The following is a 22,698-nucleotide window of genomic DNA, read 5'->3' as shown; positions in this document are numbered from 1 at the left end:
AACGTACCTCTTTGATTATTATCCATCGAACTTAGAAAATTATGTATTCCTTGACGGGTATTTTCATATTAAAACGACTTATACTCAAAGATGTATAATTGGTTGGCGATTACAATACTCTTAATAAATAACCAATCAATGATGCGAATAAAGATAATTTGACACAAAAGTAATCGATTGTGACAGTATTTTCACAAATCATGTAAATATGACAATTATAATTTCTTGATTAGTATTTTTCAGCGACGTAAATATAAATATTTTATGTCATTGGTATATTCGGACATTGTATAGTGAAATTTGATTTTATATTTATTTATTTTTACATTAAAATATTTTAAATATTAATATTCTGGCACATATTTGTATAAATATTGATAGGGGCGTTCTTCAATAGAGAACGAAAGTATGCATTGTTTCGGAAAAATTCAAACAAGCTTATATTTTTCTAAAACTTATTTTGGTAGGTTATATCGCCGCCGCCTACGAAAAGTATAACTCCGAAAAATGCCGGTAAGAGTAGAACATCATTTCTGTTTTTGGGTCCACGAAAATTTTAATTACTAAAAATTTCTCAGAAATAATTGTTTCGTCGGTAGAAACAGAAACAGAAAGAGAAATAATTGTTTTCGTCGGCATCTATTATGAACTACATCTTTTCGTTATAAATATTTTGGGAGTTATAATCTTCGCGGACATGCGTATAAAAAATAATTGTATCGCCAACACTTATCAAAAAGTTATTATTTTCACTGGAAATGTATTAGGAATCACATTAATCGTAGGTACCAGCGATATACACGTTAAGATAACAAGTTCTACTCACATATTGAGTGGCTAATTGTTTATTAATTGTTTAAACAATAACAATTGTTTTGTAGAGAAAAGAGAAAATTGTGTGTGATTTTTAATTTCAAATATCTCAGTCAAATGAAATTTCGTTTATTTTAAGGGAATGTCGGCCCTCGGTAATAATGTAATCTTTCATTCTGTTTTAATTTTTTCAAAAATATTTATTAGTTAGGATTCGAAAAAAATTAACGCATTTAAAAAGCATTGGCCCGAAACTTTTCGCCTACTCTCTTATCTAACGCAACTAGATTGTTTGACTTATATAATATAAATTTACAATACTAAGTAACAATAAAGTAATTCATTTAACAAACACTATAAAATTTTCTTGATAAAGCTTCCTCTTTAAATAAAACTAAAAATAACTTTATAATTGCAATTAATTTTTTTTTACATAAACTTTTAAGAATGTTTTTAGGAATGACAAAATATTCAACCTGCAATAACAAAAAATACCTCGTATTTAACAGTTCCTAAAATTCACAATGGGAAATCTTCAGATGTTGGTCACCGTCCCCCAAAACGCGTTCACCGAGAATATCGTAATATTCATTATATTGTGAGACGGTGGCCGTGAAATTGATATCTATATATCTGGTCACTGATCACGGTTACCGAAGTTAGCCAGAAACGGTAGTTATTGGTGATTTCTAAATCACGGCGACTGAATCACCGGTAGTGAAATCACGTCCCATTACTTTCACTGACCTATCACATTTTAAGATAATACCCCAGGCTGTGGGTGAAAAAACGTGATATAATTCAGGAATTTTTGAAACCTATCAGCTGTTGTAAAGGACGATGCCAGAAATAACTTCTACTAAAATGTGACCAAAAATATTGTGAGCTTTTTTTTATTGCGATTTTCATTTGTTAAATTTGCAATTTTTTAAAGATTTTTAATTTTGCAGCTTAGGATATTGATTTTAGAGAAAAACTTTTTAATAGAAAGTTGTAGTAAATTCAAAAACCTACAATTTGAGCTATGGTAAGTTTAATTTCGTTTATTGGTTATTGCAAAACAGCCTGCGAAAGGTCCAAAATGGCCGATTTTTACAATTGCGTTATTTATTGTACAAATATATTTTTTTAATTTTTAAAGCTTTAAAATGAAGATCTTTCAATTCCAAATATAAACAAAAATTGCAAGGTCGGATTAACGAATTTGTTTCTTAGATATTATAAATTGTTTATCCCAAGAGGTCAAATGTCGAAGGCTATAACTTTTTGAAAAAAAAAATCGTAGAGAGTTGGTGAAACATCTCCTTCTAAAGAGTTATATTTTCATATACTGATGTAAATAAATGCGTAAAACATTTTTAAACCTCTAATTTTAGGGTTTGAAAATAAGGGGGCAAATTTCGTTATAAACACTTAGAGCTGCCCTGTACATGCTATGAGTTTTTAACTTACAGATTATTGTTGCTGAAGACAAAACGAAGATTTATAAAAAAATAAAAAAAATTTACAGCCAACTGAAGCCGAGATAATTGTTTCTTTTTTCTTAAATCGTAGTGCCTCTATTTATAACAATTAAGAAATTATTTTACAGTCATTGACTAAAGAAAGACTTATATTATCTTAAAATAAAAATTATTATAAAATATAGTTACATTTAATTATTAAAAATTATTTTAAAATCGGTGCTATTGCGAGCGGCCGAATTTTGCAAATCGCCCGGCTCGCTTCAAATCCGCGCGCTCGGAAAATTTTTACGTAACTTGTATTAAATTTTGACAGAAAACAATTTAATAATATTACCATTATAATATACAGTCTGTTTACCACTATTTGTTTTTCTTGATAAACTTTTATATGTGAAATCTCATTTCTGAAGAAATAATATTACAAAAATGATACATATATATATGAAATATATAACTATATTTTTAATTTTTTCATTGTTATATAAATACAATAATAATAATGTTACTTCTTATTATACAATATAAAACTTTTTCTTCTTGTAGTGACTATCCGTTTTGGATGTTGGCGACCATCATGGCAATCTGTACTTGCATACTAAATCGGTACTGCTGCTCTAAAAAGATTTGTAGTTGTTGTGTTGAACGACGCACGTACGTAAATTTTCTAGCAAGGTAATCCTTCGCCTTCCTGGTTTTCAGTTTCCAAATGGGGTTTGCCAAATTGCCATGATGGTCGCCAACATCCAAAACGGATAGTCACTACAAGAAGAAAAAGTTTTATATTGTATAATAAGAAGTAACATTATTATTATTATATTTATATAACACTGAAAAAATTAAAAACATATTTCATATATATGTATCATTTTTGTAATATTATTTCTCCAGAAATGAGATTTCACATATAAAAGATTATCAAGAAAAACAAATACAGTGGTAAATAGACTGTATATTATAATGGTAATATTATTAAATTGTTTTTGGTCAAAATTTAATACAAGTTACGTAAAAATTTTCCGAGAGCGCGGATTTGAAGCGAGCCGGGCGATTTGCAAAATTCGGCCGCTCGCAAAAGCACCGATTTTAAAAAATAATTTTTAATAATTAAATGTAACTTTATTTTATAATAATTTTTATTTTAAGATAATATAAGTCTTTTCCGCAAATCGCCAGGAAATTTTGACATTCCTGTCAAAATTTCTTGAAGAAAAAGTCAGGACTTCCTTACTGAAAGGAAATGTCATTTCCTTACTGTAAGGAAATGATATTTCCGTACAGTTGTTAGTGTTCTACATAAATGATAGAAAACACATTGCTATTAAAACCTTGTAAATTACCTTAATCATTAAATTTTCTTTATCTGGAGCTTCCTGGATAAATTTTTCAATTTCTTCCTTCGTTAAAATCTTAGATTTCTTTGCCCTATAACCTTGAGCTTGCCGTTTCAATAAAGAACGAAGTTTTGAGTATGTAGATATATCTACATTGTGTTTAAGTGCAAGGGTTGACTTCAGCATTGAATAATTGGCCCATAATGTTGAAGATTTCTTCTTTAAACAAAGGTCTAGGAAGTATGCCATTACAACATTTTCTGAGAAAGAACTCGTATTTTTACTCATGCGATAATCCATAAAACGTCTGTATGCATTTTCGTACTTTTCTCTTGATTTCTTTGGCAATAATTCTAATGAAGCAGCATTCACTGCCTCAACCAGCTCTGGAGGAGTCCCAGGAATGGAAATTTCATCATCACTTATCATTTTACTTTCGAGAACACCAGCAATTAAATTTATAAGCGTCAAGTTTGACAATTCAACCTCAATACGTTTCCATAGTAACCCAAGTAATTTTATTAGGAATTTTAAAGCACCATTTATTTGGGAATAAAATTATCGCGTTTTTTTTAAATCAATCAATATCTGTCGAATTTTAAACGATTTGCGGAAAAATAGTATGTTTACCTCGTAGGAAAAGCCACATTCCTGGACTCTGTGTTGCTAAGTCTCGGCTTGCGCCTCGACTTAGCAATCTTCACAGTCGTCCAGGAATGTTAAGCTTTTCCTACCCGGTAAACAATGTACTATTCTTTAGTCAATGACTCTAAAATAATTTCTTAATTGTTATAAATAAAGGCACTACGATTTAAGAAAAAAGAAACAATTATCTCGGCTTCAGTTGGTTATAGAAAATTTTTATTTTTTTATAAATCTTCGTTTCGTCTTTAGCAACAATAATCTGTAAGTTAAAAACTCGTAACATGTACAGGGCCGCTTCAGCTCTAAATGTTTATAACGAAATTTGCCCCTTATTTCCAAACCCAACATTTAGCTCGGCTTCAGTTGGGCGTAGAAATTTTTTATTTCTTTATAAATCTTCGTTTCGTCTTCAGGAACAATAAATAATATGTAAGTTAAAAACTCATAGGATGTACAGGGCCGCTAAAGCTCTAAATGTTTATAACGAAAGCCCCCTTATTTTCAAACCCAAAAATTAGAGGTTTAAAAATGTTTTACGCATATATTTACTTCAGAATATGAAGATATAACTCTTTAGAAGAGATTGGATGTTTCACCAACTCTCTACGTTTTTTTTTCAAAAAGTTATAGCCTCCGACATTTGACCTCTTGGGATAAACAATTTATAATATCTAAGCAACAAATTCGTTAATCCGGCCTTACAATTTTTTTATGTTTGGAATTGAAAGATCTTCATTTTAAAGCTTTAAAAAATAAAAAAAAATTATTTGTACAACAAATAACGCAATTGTAAAAAACGGCCATTTTGGACCTTTCGCAGGATGTTTTGCAATAACCAATAAACGAAATTAAACTTACCATAGCTCAAATTGTAGGTTTTTTAATTTACTACAACTTTCTATTAAAAAGTTTTTCTCTAGAATCAATATCCTAAGCTGCAACATTAAAAATCTTTAAAAATTGCAAATTTAACAAATGAAAATCGCAATAAAAAAAAAGCTCACAATATTTTTGGTCACATTTTAGTAGAAGTTATTCCTGGCATCGTCCTTTACAACACCTGATAGGTTTCAAAAATTCCTGAATTATATCCTGAAATCGACCTATTTTTCACCCACAGCCTGGAGTATAAAGGAATATCAACAGTAGCCATAAAAAATCGCTTATGTCCAAAATAACTCTTTCTTACCTTTTCCATCGTATATCCAGCGACGTTTTCATCGTTAATTTGCAAGATTTGATCTCCAAATCGCAACCCTGCCATGGCGGCTGGCGAGTTCTCTACAACGACACAGACGAATACACCTTTGTTGATGGATTTGACGCGAACTCCCACTTTGTTATCTTTATCTTTGCAGAGTATCAATTGGCGAACACCGTGAGTGACCTGAGCTCTTTGAAGGCCGACTGATTGTCCAGAAATGGGAGCTATTAGGCCAGTTGATGTAGTTTGGGGAACAACGCTCTGAAAAAAAATTCAGTAAATGAAACATTTGATTTTTTCTACAAAATCATTATTCATCTTTAATAGTATATTAAAGTATAAGTGGATACTGAGGTCTTTAAAACACGCGCGATTTTTCGAGTACGGTTGAGAGTGATAGAGTGTTTCAAAGACCAGTTATCCACGAATACTTTATTACGAATTACGAATACTATTTTTTTATTAGTAGGTATACCTTCCGTTGTTATGGAAATGAGAAAAACAAAAATTAATTTGCAAGTTTTCTCTGCATAGTTTTCTCTTCTTATAAATAAATTAATCTATTATAACTAGTGTGACCAACTAGCCCGAAAAATCCGGGACATGGCCCGAATTACGAAGTCGTGTCCCGGCGTCCCGGACAAGGCTTCTGGACCATCCGAATTTTCAACATTTTGGTAAAATTCTATTTTGAAATTTTGAATACGTTATTCTTTTAAGAATTCACATCAAATTGAATTGGCCGGACGCAAAAAAGTCGACAATTTCTAGAATGTAATACTAATTTTTTTTCTTCTACGGCCCTACAGCCCAAATTGAGCCTTGACCTCCTTTATTTTTTGCCTCCGCCCTTGTTCGTCTGTGGCTGCTCGCTGCTCTTCTCAATACACGGACTCCTAAAAGTGCTTGTGCGTCGCTGTGTACTGTGTCTTCCCAGCGCTTTCTTGGCTTTCCAAGCGGTCTTTTTCCCAACATTCTAGCGTTCAGTGCTCTTTGTAATACTAGTACCACATCAAAAATTCCTTTCTTGAGAACGATTTCCGTCGAAACGTCAAAAACTAAGAAAAATGTAGTTATCGTTACAACCAATTGTCACTTGTCTAATCCCAACAAAAATATTGTCAACATAAAAATGTTAAATAATCAATAAAATGAAGATATTAAAGTTCTATATTTAAAAAAATTGTCCGATTTTCATTGAAAAGTCCCGGATTTCAGGTATTTTTTTAGCTTTGTCCCGAATTCGACTGAATTGGTGTTGGTCACACTAATTTATAACAGAACAAAAGCAAGTTTGGCATTTAATAATGCTTAAGTTAGATGCCTCACTCGAGTTACTTGGGAACAAAAAAAGAATGAAGAAAACTGCTCAATGGAAAGCCGAGAAAATGCAATTTTTAACGTAAGTATAGCGATTTTGAACTTTGAGATTACATTTTCTCCAACCTAATTTTTGATTGGAATTTTGCAATTTTTCGCAATTTTTACTGGTAATATCGATAGTTCTTATTATAATAATATGTGTTATGAATGAGTATTTTAAAGATATGAAAATTGGTGTGGAGAAAGAGGACAAAAATAAAAAGTTGATGGTTCGAAAATTATGATCATATTGTTTATATCTTTGCTGCAAATGCCGGTCAACTTTGACCGGTTTTATCTCAGGAACCACTCATCACAATTAAACGTTTTTTCTTTTAAAAGAAGCGTCCTGCCGCTTTTTTTCCAATTCCCTTTCCACGATTTAATTTAATTTAATATTTCCCGAAATATTCTGTTTGTTTATAAGCCAAAAAATTGTTTATAATTTTACAATATTCCTGAGGCCGCTTAAATAGTCCAATTTCAATTCTGTAAAGTACATTAGATAGGTACAGTGTCTTTTTATACAAAAATCATAGTTATTCTTATGTATCATAATAATTATTATTGTGGTTATTACAGCGACCGTAAACTTTTAATCAACAATTCAATTGTTGCTAAACTGTTCATTCAGTTTCCATCGGCTTCTGGAATTATAATCTATACGAAAAGAGCTTTTATATTACCAAGTTATTTAATTATTGATAAACAATTACTTATCTAAAATTTTAGTTGAAAATTAAAGATTTTGTTGGAAAACCCCGCATTTTCCGGGGAAAATTTTCATCTAAGTACATCGGGAAAAACACACCTCTATGCAGAATTTAATTACGGTGAATTTTTACTTGGGTGTAACGTTAAAATTTTGGAGTTGTAGAGCAAAAATTGAAAAAAAAAAACACGATTTTCTGACGCCATTTTGTTTATAAAAAAAGTAGCACACTATCTGCGAACTTTGCATACCTATATTATTAATATATATATATATATATATATATATATATATATATATATATATATATATATTATTAATTTGGTTTCTTGGGTTTAGGTTCATAACAGAAAAAAAGGTGACTATGATGTTGTCATACTTATTCGACGTTTCGGCTGGATATCCATGCCTTTTTCAAGAATTATGATTACATGACTAAAAAAACAATTCATCAACGATACAATACTAAAATTTAATAAAAGATTTTGACTTACCCTACATGCAAAGTTGGTAGTGAAACAGAAATACATAAATAGATAAATAGACGTCACGAAATAAAACAATGGTGAAACATAGGAATACACCCACTAGTCATTACGTTTAAAATATAATGTGTCAAAATTAGTGTGATGTTTTATCGATGTTTGAAACATCAATTAAATAATTAATTGATTTCGCATCATAGGCGTGCTGAATTTTCTTTGGTATAGTTCAAATTAAGTTAAAACTATACCAAAGAAAATTCAGCACGCCTATGATGCGAAATCAATTAATTATTTAATTGATGTTTCAAACATCGATAAAACATCACACTAATTTTGACACATTATATTTTAAACGTAATGACTAGTGGGTGTATTCCTATGGTTCACCATTGTTTTATTTCGTGACGTCTATTTATCTATTTATGTATTTCTGTTTCACTACCAACTTTGCATGTAGGGTAAGTCAAAATCTTTTATTAAATTTTAGTATTGTATCGTTGATGAATTGTTTTTTTAGTCATGTAATCATAATTCTTGAAAAAGGCATGGATATCCAGCCGAAACGTCGAATAAGTATGACAACATCATAGTCACCTTTTTTTCTGTTATGAACCTAAACCCAAGAAACCAAATTAATAAAATATATTAAGGTTCAAGAATCTAACTCAAACTATATATATATATATATATATATATATATATATATATATATATATATATATATATATATACAATCATAAGATTCGATTCCAGCAATAAAATTGCTGGTAAATAATTTTTCCTTTTATTTTGCTAATTAGCCCAGAGTATAATAGCCACGTTGTATGTAACTGGCAAGTTTTCATTCCATTCCATCTTTTTTGGAGACGGTTACGCAGATCGCTCTACGCATATTATAATAATTTGTGTATTCGGAGGAATAGGAATTGAACTTTGATAACGGTTGTGAATGCAATGGAAATTTATCATCGTGAAGTTTTATAAATATTAGAACAAAATTATCTGCATTACAAAATGTCAACCAGTTTGTTTTCCTTTATATTATTGTTATCGCATTATCTGGAATTGAAAACATGGTACAGATATCAAAACAAAATTATAATATAGTAATATTATTTATTAGTCGCCTCCCGGGGTACCAAATACAACCACAACAGGTAATGTCAATCTAGGGTGATATGAATACAATTTTTATAATTTTCTAGTGCTTAAAGGTTACTCTAAAATGTATTAATGAGTAACTAATGAGTTAGTTGGCTTTAATATTGGTACTATAGAAATAGTGAATCGGTAAAACATGTTCTTCTTGTTCTTCTTTGACGCTACATCCCTTTGTCAGTGCTGGCCTGCTTTAGGATATCCTTCCATTCTGCCATTTCTGATGGCTTCCTTTCTTTCCTTTACCCCTGTCTGATGTCTTTAAGATCCTCCCCTACATCGTTTATTGATATTTTTTGTTGTTTTTCCTTGAAGTTTCCATCTCTGTATTACTGCTAGATTATGTGGTAACGAATAGAAAGTCAAAACATTTTAAACGTTTAAGAAATTATCAAATGAAAAGAAATGCTACAGGAAATAGTAAGTTTTAACAAATAAGAAAAATATTTTGAGTACTCCTTCATTATTTTATGTAGAAGTTCTTTATTTACGTATTTTCATTTGTTGTTTAGTTATTGCCAACGTAAACAAACTGCATATTCGTAATATACGTAAACAGTACATACAAATTTTAAAAAGAAACGTCAAAATGCATGATCAAGAATCGGAGATACGTGATAGCTCGAGATACGTGATATTTCATTTTTCGATATCACCGATGTAAAACGGGTTCTACATTCTCGGCGAAGTTACTTCGCCAAAGTTGACCGAAGTCGGAAGTACCCTCTCTACACACTCGTTCGAAGTGCGATACTGACAAAGAACGGTGTGATAACGATAAAGATCCCTTTGACCAGACCGACAGATTTCGGAAGTAGAGCGAAGTCAAGCAAGGTTACACAAGGTGGCATTCTACACTCTCGTACTTGTTGAACTTCGATCGACTTCGGCGAGAGTGTAGACGGCGTTTAAAAAAGGAACTAACTTCGTCCAGAATAATCGCAGGAGAACTTTTTTTTTAAACTTAACAGCTTTTCGAACATTCGGAAATAACAAAAAAGTTATTCAAATTTTTTAAAAACAAAAAAAATTTAAATGTTTTTGCAATGTTGGTAATGGTTTTTTCTACCTTTTTGTAAATTCTTATGATAGAATAACTCTCTCTTGCTTACGCTACCCGTAGAATGATTGTCAAGTTCAGTTTTTTATGACTTATATTATTGCAAAAAAAGTTGTTAGTCCATGTGGTGAGACCGCTCCCGTCTCAAAAACATTTCTAATTCGGTTTCTCTGCGGATTCATATTCAAAAATGTCCCCTTTAAACAAATTTGAAGGGTGCCGGACGGAATTTTTGGGCAGAAATTGTTTAGACTAAACAATTTTTTTAAACAAATACATAAGATTACCTTTTATTGCTCCAAAAAACATATTTTTAGGGTTTTTGGGTCATTCTAAACAAGAAAGGTATCTTGTGATTTTTCTCAAATATTGACAGTTTTCGAGTTATAGGCGATTTAAAATCTAAAAAATGCGAAAATACGCACTTTCGAGGCTTAAAAACTCATATTTAAATTAGTATTTTTAAGGGTGCCAATAACTTGTATTAAAGTTTAAACATTCCTTTTCAAGATTCCGAAGAGTGATCGGGTTTAACTTCAATTTAGACCGTAGTTTTTTAATTGTTAATTATGCGTGTCTATCCGGTTTTTTTGTTCCTGGGTACTCTGTCAAAAACCTTTTCTAAATCCATAAATGCAAAATACGCTTTCTTTTTCCTCTTTAAAACTTTATCAATGATCTGATTTATTGCAAATATATGATCCTGGACGCTTCTTCCCTTCCTAAAACCGCTTTGAGACTTTTCTAATGTAGGTTCAATAATTGGTCTCAATCTGTTCTCCAATACTCTTTCATACACTTTCAAGACTGTACTCAACAATGTAATTCCTCGGTAGTTATTGCAATCTTTAGTATCTCATTTTTTGTTCCATCTCCAGAAGAAGTTCCTTTCTTTGTCGTCCCATGTATTTTATCATTTCTGTAGTAATATGGTCATGTCCCGGCGATTTTCCATTTTTCATTTTCATGATAGCTTCGTTTAATTCATCTAAATGAATTTTATTAAATTTCTTTAAAATAAATATTGTTTGACTTCGTGTGTTTTTTTTTAATTCTCACGAAATAGTAAGAAATATCAGATGATTCTGTATAAGCTTGAGTGTGTGTGTATATCTTGACAAAGTTACCTCAAGAAATGTGTATAGAAAATGTATGCAAAATTTCAGATGTCTTGGTCAAGTAGTTGTTGTTACAATGTCCACCGCCTTTGAAAAGGCAGTTTTAAGAAAAATTCGTTTAAAGTGTTGGCAACGATATTTTTGAATCGCGGAGTAATCTACAAAAGAAATGGGGAACAGTTGTTGAACGTTTCTCACTACGCTCAAGCGTGCTGGGTGCTGGCGCGAAATCGCGGCAAAGCTAGTCGAAGATAGGAATATTTAAAATGCTGTATCTCTGGTAATTTTACTCCGCTCAATCTAAAATTTTCAGAGACTATTCTAGAAGTTATGCACTTTTATTTAAAATAATAAAAAAATTGAAAATTTAAAACTATATTCCCCTCTCTTAAGTAGAGGTTAATTCCAAAATGTCATCAAAATCGACGTCAGTGTTGATGGAAATCGGAGGTTAGACCTTATTTTAACCGCGGTGCACTGGACTATAAAGAATGCTAATATAATCGTCAGAGAACGTCATTGAAAACAAATCCGGGATATTTAGAAATTTATAACAATACTAAATAAAATAACATTATCAAGATACTACTAAATTCTAAATAACAAGAGTGACAATGATTGTTAACAATCAATACACCAGTGACAATATATTATTCATAACAATTTATAGACCATCTCTTATACCCAATTTTATTTTTATACGTAATTTTTATTTGTTTGTCATTTATATGTATAAATTATCGATTATAATAATTTCTACAATGATGTAGCGAAACTAACGTATAATATTATGTACTTGTAGTTGTCATTAAAAATTCGATTTGGAATTACCACAAGCAATGATGTGACTAATACAAGAGGAAATACCGGATAAATATTGCTTGTTCCGAAATTATTGCATATCATTATGGATTAATTTTATTACTAATAGACCAGTAAGGACCTGTGAAAAAGCGTCTATTTTTGGATGTGAGAGGTGGCATCATAGGCGTAACCAGGATGATCCTAAGGGGGGGTTACAACTACCTGAAAGGGGGGGGTTACAACTACTGGAAGGTCTCTGAGGGCTATGGTGTTAAGCGTATAGAGCTCAAAGTACATCCCAATGGGGGGTTACAACCCCCAAAACCCCCCCTGGTTACGCCTATGGGTGGCATTCGGATTTTTGCAGATAAAATTAGGTGATACCTTCAGTTATAATAATTGACTTATGCTCCTTCTCAAATATGCCCGAAAGATTAATAAAAAAATTAAAATATTTAAAACTTTCGGAAAACGTCTTTTTTTTTCTGCTTTCTTTGCTTATAACTTTAAAACGATTCGTTTTGGAACAAAGTCGTACAGAAATAAAATAAAGATAATTGAATTTTGTATGATATACGACTGGTCAAAAATGTCTTAACGTATTAACTTTTCTGCAATATAGCAATAAATACAAAATAAGGGGGCAAAATACGCCTGTTGTTATTCAATGTTTTTAACCACTTTGGTGGCACATAGAACCTTAGTATGTAATACTATTTTTTCCAATGCTTCTCCTGTCAGGCCTTCTTTTTCCCCTCTTCTTGATTTTCACCAATTATTTTTCTCATAAATGTCAATGAGCTTGACAAAGTCTTCACGAATGTTGTTATTGTGTATGCATCTCAAATTTAGAGAAAAGCTGTTCCATGTAGGATACGTGAGTCGTTTCGTCAAATATGACAGAGTAATAATTTTCACTTTGAACCTGATTCATTATTTGTTCAATTATTTCTTCACTACATGTTATCAATTTATTTTGAATGGTGCTACTAATGTATTGTAGCGTGATTAGTGTAATTACTTCTAATTACAATAAAACTAGCGGTTCGTAATTTATATACGACTTTATTTATATAAGTTACAGACGAATTTATCTTATACACTAAACTTATTCACAAAATATGCCCGTATTTATACCCAGTTGTTATTCTGGAACAATCGACTCCCATCTCGAGCTATCGGCTTGTTCCGCCTACGTGACGTACCTTCCAGAATTCTCCGGCGAGGCCTAGCACATCCGATTACGTCATTCTCGAGGTGTTTACTGTTATACGGGGATCGGCCAAGATTTCTCTTCCGCTACACTGCTCCCCTCTTAAGATCTGAGCGTCTCGATCAGCAACTCTAAATGAAGGCCCAGGATGGCGGAATCTACACGACTCTCCAGCTCTGCATACACCCTTCAAGAAGAAATAACAGTCTACTGTCTTTGAAGGGTACGACATCTTCGGGTTCATGCAACACACAGTGATTTGTACACCAGTTCCTCTGAAGACCACTTCAAGCATGCTTCTCACAATCTTCCAATCCAGATTTTCTACTGCATGGCCTATTTTTGGTAAAGCCAAATTTTTGATGTCATAATTACACACGATTTTCTTCAAATTAGTTAGAGCACGCCATATGTTCTCGTAGCTTGGCGTGTCCGTATAAGACTTTCTGGTCACCATATACAGCAAAGATCGAGGACCATCTTCCAATCGCAGTACTCTTCCAATTTTAGGCTGCTGATTTCTTAACTCGTCCAGGCGGCCGAACTTTCTATTGAATACGGACGATATTCCTTTAGTCATCTCGAGGTCTTGGGCAACACAGTGGGCCAGAGAGACGTTTTCTGGAACACCAAACAGATCTTGCTGAACTTCTGTGGTCACGCCGAATCTAGCACTCTTTCTCGCTGCGTAATTTGACATAAATTGATTAAAACTTGGCTGTGCGACATCTTTCATCTCCTGTTGGAGGACTCGTGCTTCTTCTGTTTCATTTGAGCCAGCATATGGTGCAAGACGATTTATGTGAATAACTTTTGGTTTACCGTTTGGCAACTTCTTAATTCTATATATTACGTCATTTATTTTCTTCTTAACTTCATACGGACCTTCCCATTGTCTTTGCAGTTTAGGACACAAGCCTCGACGACGCTGCGGATTATAAAGCCAGACAAGATCACCTACTTCGAAGCTTTCATTCTTGCATCGAGAATCATATTGATCTTTCATTCTGTCACTGGCTATCTGGATGTGTTGTCGGGCAAGTTCATGAATGTTGTTCATTCGTAATTTCAGGCGGTCAACGTAGTCTTCGCCTGCAACATGTTCCTCGGAAGGTCCGCGGCCAAACTCTAGGTCGCAGGGCAACCGAACTTCACGACCCAACATCAGGCAGGTTGGTGTTTGACCTGTAGTTTCATTTACGGCCGAGCGGTAGGCCATCAGGAATAAATGAATGTGTTGGTCCCAATCTCGCTGATGTTCAGATACAACTTTGGACAAGTGTTTACCCATCGTTCGGTTCATCCTCTCGACCATCCCATCTGATTGAGGATGCAGGGGTGTTGTTCTGGTCTTATTGGCACCAATCAATTTACAAACGTTTTGGAAAAGAGCTGACTCAAAGTTTCGCCCTTGGTCGGAGTGGATCTCCAAGGGAACACCAAATCGGCTAAAGAATTCTTTAACAAGTACCTCTGCAACGGTAGCAGCTTCTTGATTTGGTAATGCATAGGCCTCAGTCCATTTTGTAAAATAATCCATGGCTACCAGGATGTATTTATTTCCAGCATCGGTTTCTGGAAATGGACCTGCAATGTCGATAGCTACTCTTTCCATAGGACTTCCAACATTGTACTGTCTCATGGGTGCTCTCTTTTTACCAACCGGACCATTACCGGATGCACACGGTTCACATTTTCGGCACCATCTTCTTACATCATCTTTACAGTTCACCCAATAGAACCGTTCTCGAACCTTTTGCAGAGTCTTCGTAATACCAAAGTGTCCACCTGATGTACCGTCATGCAACTGACGCAATACTTATGACACTTTACTTTTAGGTACAATTAACTGAAGCTTAGATTCTGTACCATCATCGTTCTCAAAGGTTCTGTACAGAAGATCATCTTTTAGTACCAGGCAATTCCATTGGCTCCAGTAGGCCTTGACTTCTGGACTACATGCACTAATGTTCTGCCAACTAGGTCTCTCACCTTGCCGCATCCAATCCAATACTCTTTTTATACATGGATCATCTTCTTGGGCGTCTTGTAACTGTTGGGGCTGCCATTGCTCATTAATTACGGTGGTTCGTCTCACGGGGCAAAATCGTTCCTCTAATTTGGCACAGTGATTACAATTCGCACTGCATGGTCGTCTCGAAAGGGCATCAGCATTTGAGTGAACTCTTCCGGCCCTGTGTTCTATCTCGTAATCATATTCTTGTAATCGTTCTAACCATCTTGCCATCTGGCCCTCTGGATTACGGAATTGTATGAGCCATTTTAGAGCAGCGTGATCGGTGCGAAGAAGGAACTTTCTGCCATACAAGTATTTATGGAAATGTTCGCAAGCCTTCACTACACCCAGCAGTTCTCTTCTGGTAACGCAATAGTTTCTTTCCGGTTTCGACAGGACTTTGCTGAAATAAGCGATGACTTTTTCCTGTCCGTCCTGGATTTGGGAGAGAACAGCTCCTATAGCACTGTTGCTAGCATCGGTATCCAAAACAAATTTTCCTGCCTGTCCCGGGTAGCTTAATATCGGTGCACTGATCAGAGCCATTTGTAGTTGTTCGAAAGCTTTTTGGCACTCTTCACTCCATGTATATTCTTTGCCCTCCTCCGTCAACTTTGTTAGGGGCTTGGAGATATTGGCAAATCCTTTGACAAATCGTCGGTAATATGTACATAGGCCAAGGAAACTTCTAATTTCATGTTTATCTTTTGGTACTGGCCAATCTTTAATTGCTTCAATCTTTTCAGGATCAGCTGTTACACCATTACTCGATACAATATGTCCCAAATACTTAACTTCTCGTCGAAACATGTGACATTTCTTCGGACTTAACTTCAAGTTCGCTGCCCTCAATCGTTGAAAGACTTCTATTAGATTCTTGGCATGTTCATCAAAGGACCTTCCAACCACAATTACATCATCCAAGTAAACCAGGCATGTTTTCCATGTTAGACCTCTTAAAACTGCCTCCATTAATCTTTCAAATGTGGCAGGGGCATTACATAAACCAAACGGCATAGCCGTAAACTGCCAAAGCCCTGATCCTATCGAAAATGCGGTTTTCTCCCGATCGGCTGGCTCCATGTCTACTTGCCAATATCCACTTTTTAAATCGAGTGTGGAAAACCAACGAGAACCGGAGAGAGTATCCAATGTATCGTCTATTCTGGGCAAAGGATAACCATCTTTTTTTGTTACCGCATTGAGCTGGCGGTAGTCGATACAAAAACGCGTTGAACCATCTTTCTTCTTTACCAGAACTACTGGTGATGTCCATGGACTGTTCGATGGTTCAATTACCCCTTGTTTGTCCATATCCTTGATAATCTCTTCGGCTTCATCTCTTTTCGCAAATGGAAGTCGTCTAGGCCGTTGTCTGATTGGCTGAGCGTCTCCGGTATTTATTTTATGCGTTACTATGCTTGTTTTGCCCTTATCCTTCTTATCAATAGCAAAACCATCTTGATACTCTATCAGCATAGACCTTACTTTTTTCGTTCGTTCATAGTCAAGGTCTTGGCATCTTTCAATGATCATCTCGACAAGGTCTTTTGGATACTTTGACTTTGATGATTTCTCATTGGTATTCATAGAGCAAATTGAAGCCACGGGAACACACTGTCCGATCAAAGCTCCTCTACTTAACTTAATAGCAGTTTCCCTTAAATTCATAACTCTTACAGGGATGACATCTCGAACTTTTACCAAAGTTTTCGCCGTTAGGAACTCGACATTTTCTACATCTTCGACCATCCTTAAACTTCCCTCTCGGCAGTGTCCATCAAGCATGGTCATCAGAATTTTCTCACTATTACCGGGTATGGTTACGTCGCATGTAGTTAGTAAGCGGATGACATCTTCTTTGTCGTCGTGAAAGGGCAACTCTTCACCGTTGATCCTGAGAACTCCATTTTGAACATCCAATATTGCCCCCACTTTTCGTAGTACGTCCATCCCCAATATGAACTCGTCGGAGATCTCGGCAATTAATACTTGATGTTCAACTGTGGTCTGGCCAATGGATACTGACATATTAGCCTCGCCATATGTATTAATTAGCTCACCAGTCGCTGTTCTAAGCTTTACTGTTGCAGGTGATAATTTATTATGGTCTCGTACTACATCTGGACGTGCGATAGTTCTCGTTGCACCTGTATCCACCAAAAATGATCTACATCTATTACTGATACGACCTTCGATGTATAAGTTGTGGATTCCACCGGAGGACGTAAGGTTGACAGTTACTATGGGGGCTCTAGTTCTCGAGGTCGGCAGTTGCCCCTTGGTGTCGACCCGCTCGTTTTCCGACGGCTGTACGATCTTCTTACAATTACGACGAATGTGGCCTACGTCTCCACAATTCCAACATCTAGGCTCGCGTCTCTTTGGCATCTGATTACTTAATACTCTCCGTATCATTTCCTCCAGACGTTCATCGTTGTGTTCGTCACTTTCTTCAATGGTTCTTACTCTATGGCCTCGTGAAGTTTGACTAGCCGTTTCGTGTTCCAATGCAATAGCAAGTGCTTCATCTAAAACTTTCGGTCTTGCTAGTCGTAAAGCTTTCTGTAGTTCATTATCTTTCAGCCCATTGACGAAGGTATCTACTGCAATTTCTTCTAAAACGCTGTCTGGCACCTCTGGATAAGCCAACCGCACCACACGAGCCACATCTGCTTCAAATTCTTGCAGATTCTCACTTGCTCGTTGACTTCTACTTCGCAGTTGTGCTTTGTATACTTGTTGTAGATGGGCATCTCCATAGCGTTTTTCTAGACGAGTGAACAAGGTCTGGTAACAATTTTCTTGACCCTTAGGAATTGATCTTAATATATCTGCAGCATCACCTCGCAAAGCAGCAGTCAAGGAAACAGCCTTTTCCTGTTCGGTCCAATGATTGGCGGTCGCAATAGCTTCAAATTGTCTAAGATATATGGACCAAGAGGACTTTCCATCGAATGGTGGTAATTTGAATCTCATATTATGCGACGTTTCGTCTCTCGGTAGTTCATCTTTCACTACAGGATCTAAAGCTACTGCATTAACTGACGGTTGCACTTTTGTATCGGTTATCATGCTCTCTAATTCTTTGATCTTCTCTTCTACGGCCAAAACTACTGCATTAACTGAAGGTAGAACTTTCGTATTGGTTACCATAGTCTCTAGTTGTTTGATCTTCTCTTCTAACATTTCTTTATTGTCGTCTACACTTTTCTGTATCTTATCGAATGTTCTAGAAACTTCTTCAAATTTCTCATTGTTCTGTTTACAAACTTCTTCAAGTTTTTCGTTGTTTTGCCTACAGACCTCTTTAAAAGTTTCTTCAATCTTTTGAGAAGTCTCGTCGAATCTTTTAGCAACGTTTTCGAATTTCTCGTTGCTTTTTCTACTAACTTCTTCAAGTTTCTCGTTGTTCTGTCTACTAACTTCTTTAATTACTTGAGAAACACTTTCAAATTTCGATAAGATCGCTTGTTCTGCTGTCTGGAAGTGGAACGTCTTTGGGTCCTCTCCATTCTTCTTGAGGACCTCGTCGAGTCGTGCTTTCAGGACTTTCTTGGACCCACTGGCATCTTGCTCGTACTCTTCTAATTGTTCACGGAGCTGTTTTAGCGAGAGTTCTTCTAGCAACATCTTTAGTCGGCACACACGTACTTTTCACAATGTCTTTTAAGTCTTTCCGAATACCGAACAATCAACGCACTCCGGTTATTCCCGACGAATAAAGTTCAAAAGTCTTTTAAAGTCTCTCTGTAATTCACTTATTTATATCGCACTAAGTTTACCGAACACCGACACCAACTGTAGCGTGATTAGTGTAATTACTTCTAATTACAATAAAACTAGCGGTTCGTAATTTATATACGACTTTATTTATATAAGTTACAGACGAATTTATCTTATACACTAAACTTATTCACAAAATATGCCCGTATTTATACCCAGTTGTTATTCTGGAACAATCGACTCCCATCTCGAGCTATCGGCTTGTTCCGCCTACGTGACGTACCTTCCAGAATTCTCCGGCGAGGCCTAGCACATCCGATTACGTCATTCTCGAGGTGTTTACTGTTATACGGGGATCGGCCAAGATTTCTCTTCCGCTACAGTATGTTGTTTAGGAAGATGCTGTGGATAGGCGTTGTTTAAGAATCTGATCTCCTGATGCGATTTTAAACCTTAACAATTCCCCTCATTGCTAGGTCCAGCATCTTCGTCCAGAAGCAGGCCATATCTCGATGACCTCTTAGAGGAATATTTTGTCGACCTAAGAACCCTATAGACTCTACTATTGATCGTAATCTTTCTCAATTTTCTTGTATCTCTTTGAGAGTGTCTGAGTTGACCTCTGAGAGTCTATCTGGTTAATGACTTTTGCGGGTTGCGATAACTTTGTAGAAAATCCAGCCCAACCTGAACGAACTCCTTGTGATATGATGTTTTTTCATGGGTTTGTATGCCTTCGTCTTAACCCATGAGTTTGGCAAAAGATGATAAAGGTTTAATGACAAGGCTTTGGGCTGTCATCCCTTTATTGTGACCCTATTTTTCATTAGAAAACAATCGAAAGTACCAACCAACTTTTTGGTTCTCAATGCTGGTGACCCACGTAAGGTTTTTTTTCTTTTTTATTCTGTATGTGTACAGAATGTGGAAATTGATACGATTTTAATGGCTGCCAAGATCGTTCTAACAATCGACACTCTGTAAAATTATCAACATTTTGATTTACAAAACATCCTACGTCATCCTTGAAGCTTCCGTTACTGCTTTTGTTCAACTCTAGTCCAGAAAGACATATTTATCCCCTGTTTTATACATATATAATGTGTTTAAAACTAAAAACATTTTATCTGCAAATATTTAAATTTATATTTTTTTAAAGTCTCGGAGGGGGCCATGGCCCCCTCCCTGGATCCGCCTTTGGATGACGGTCGCTAATTTAATAATTTTTCCCATCCAAAAAGTGCATAACGTTATTTAAGAAGTTTTCACTTCAAAAATTTATTTCATCGAATATTTCGTCGAAGTGACGACGGTCGCTAATTTAATAATTTTTCTTCATGAAAAAAGTGCACAACGTCCCTAAAGAAGTTTTGAGCTTCAAAAATGTATTCCCCGAGTAACAAAATCTGGCCCTTGATATGCTTATTTTGACACGTTTATGCACTTTTGGATGCAATTATCTACTTTTGAAAGCAATTATGCTTTCTACCCATTGATCTATTGTAGACTTTTTTCCTGGCGTCATTCTGAACACAATGCAAAAAGTTACAAATCTGTAAGTATAGTAGGTGCTGTATTTAGCACTATTCCGGTGTTTTTAGTGCTAAATGCCTTGTCTTATAGTCTATATAGATCAATAGTTGAAATTTTAAAGGTATATTAGTCACCGTTATCAATAAAATTGATGATTAGTTAATTACAGTATAAATAGATAACAACCTAATCAACATAATATCTAAATCTAAAAACATACTACATAAAACTTGTTACATTATGTTGTAATTGAACAAAAAATATTTCGTATTTATTTTAAAATTGTCCAGTTTAGGAGGTCAATGGTTCAAGAAACCGAATAAAGTATAACTGTTATTTCTTTCTAAATATGACTCACTTTAAATTATATAAAGCTGTAAAACACATTTTAAAGACAATGAACCTATTCACACATACAACAAAAATTATGTCATTAAAATACACAACACATACCTATCTTTAAAAAACTACTAAATTCTATTTTTATACATTTGAAACCATTTTAATTTTTTAGACACTATAATAAGTAATTATCATCAGAAAACAGAAATTTTAACGGTATCACTCATATAACGGGTTGCTCATTAGACGCTAATATTTTCAAGCAATTTTAGTTCAGAGAAATAAGCTAAAACAGTGCTTCCCAAACTGTGCGCCGCGGCCCCCTGGGGCGCCGTGGCTCGACCACAGGGGCGCCACGAAAGTTTTCTTCCAATATTAGACATAATCACATAATTACCTTCAAGTATTAAACATTAAACTAAAGTTGTTATGACAACTTTTTAACTTTTAAAATATACCTATATAAAACTGTTTCCCATGATAAACGAATTCAGTTATTAGTAATTTTATTTGATGCCGACAATATATCCTCGATATTTTAAATTCCACGAAACAATTCTCTTACTAGTGTAAATTGACTTCGGACCGACAGGCCATAAATCACTGCCGGTCGGCAAATACAAACGTCTCTTTGCACGTGCACATTTTAAAACTATGAATTTTTAGTTATCTAAATTTAGCTGCTAAAAAATATAAAAAAAAGTACCGTTTTTGAGTTTTATAGATCTCAATAATCAAAACCTCTAAGTTTCATGCAGTGGATTCAGTGGACGTGTTAAGTTATTAACAATTTAAGGTCAAAAGTTTAGAACTTTCGACTAGCTCCATAGGCGGAACCAGGGGGTGGTTTTGGGGGTATAAAGCCCCCCCCTTTTGAATGCACTTTGAGCTCTATACGCTTAACACCATTATTATTCCATACCCCCCAGAGACCTTCAAGTATACGTAACCCCCCTTCCCCCCTTGAGGTCATTCTGGTTAATCTCTGTCTAGATCTAGCAGATTCGTATTTATAGAAAACTGTAAAAAACTTAGTATTCTCAATTTTCAAGAAATGTTAAAACTATTGTAAAAAAGGAACCGACAACCTTGATATTGCGTGGGTCTTATAGTGATAAAAATGTGGTTAAAATTTCAGAGTGATACATAAATTAATTTGAAACTTATTCAATTTGTTTATCCCAAACAACTTTTTTCTCAATAACATAAGTCAGAAGAGAATGAACTGAACTTAAGTGCTTAGGTAGAGCTCCATTTTCCTGGCCCATTTTAATTTCCCGGGAATCGGGTGTCGGAAAGTTGGAATTCTCGGGAATACCCGGGAATCAGGAAATTTAAAAATAAAAAGAAGAAATTGTTTTTTAAATTTTTTAATGCAATTAAGTAGTATAAAAACTTATAAATTGTATTAGATATTAAAAAATTTTTAGAAAAATTCAAAAATTTAAAAAAAGTTCAAAATTTTAAAGGAAATAATAGAAAAATTATAAATTTGTTTTTAATCTGAATTCGTTGTTATTTATTTAAATTTATGTTTAAAAAAACATTGTTCAGTATTTGATCTTTCAGCTCCTTTTCTTGTACAGAAATTTGCTTTGAAAAGCTGAAAACGCGATTTAGTCCAGAAAGCCACTGCGCATCCGCTAGGAAAAATATTCCGATTCGGATTTTTTGCACAATCTTACTCAAAAAGGACCTCTTTTAACAAA

General features: G+C 34.5%; 1 protein-coding gene across 1 annotated transcript in view; it reads right to left on the bottom strand.

The window, feature by feature from the left end:
- Window positions 1–22,698, bottom strand: part of LOC126881519 (syntenin-1-like) — an 83,431-nt gene that overhangs the window by 25,813 nt on the left and 34,920 nt on the right. Inside the window, exon 3 of the mRNA XM_050645821.1 lies at window positions 5,445–5,720. Coding sequence (XP_050501778.1) covers window positions 5,445–5,720 — 276 coding nt within the window. The remainder of the gene's footprint in view (window positions 1–5,444; window positions 5,721–22,698) is intronic.

The sequence above is a fragment of the Diabrotica virgifera genome, chromosome 3 (genome assembly GCF_917563875.1).
Source record: "Diabrotica virgifera virgifera chromosome 3, PGI_DIABVI_V3a".
NCBI lineage: Eukaryota > Metazoa > Arthropoda > Insecta > Coleoptera > Chrysomelidae > Diabrotica > Diabrotica virgifera.
This window is presented reverse-complemented; position numbering and strand designations above follow the sequence as displayed.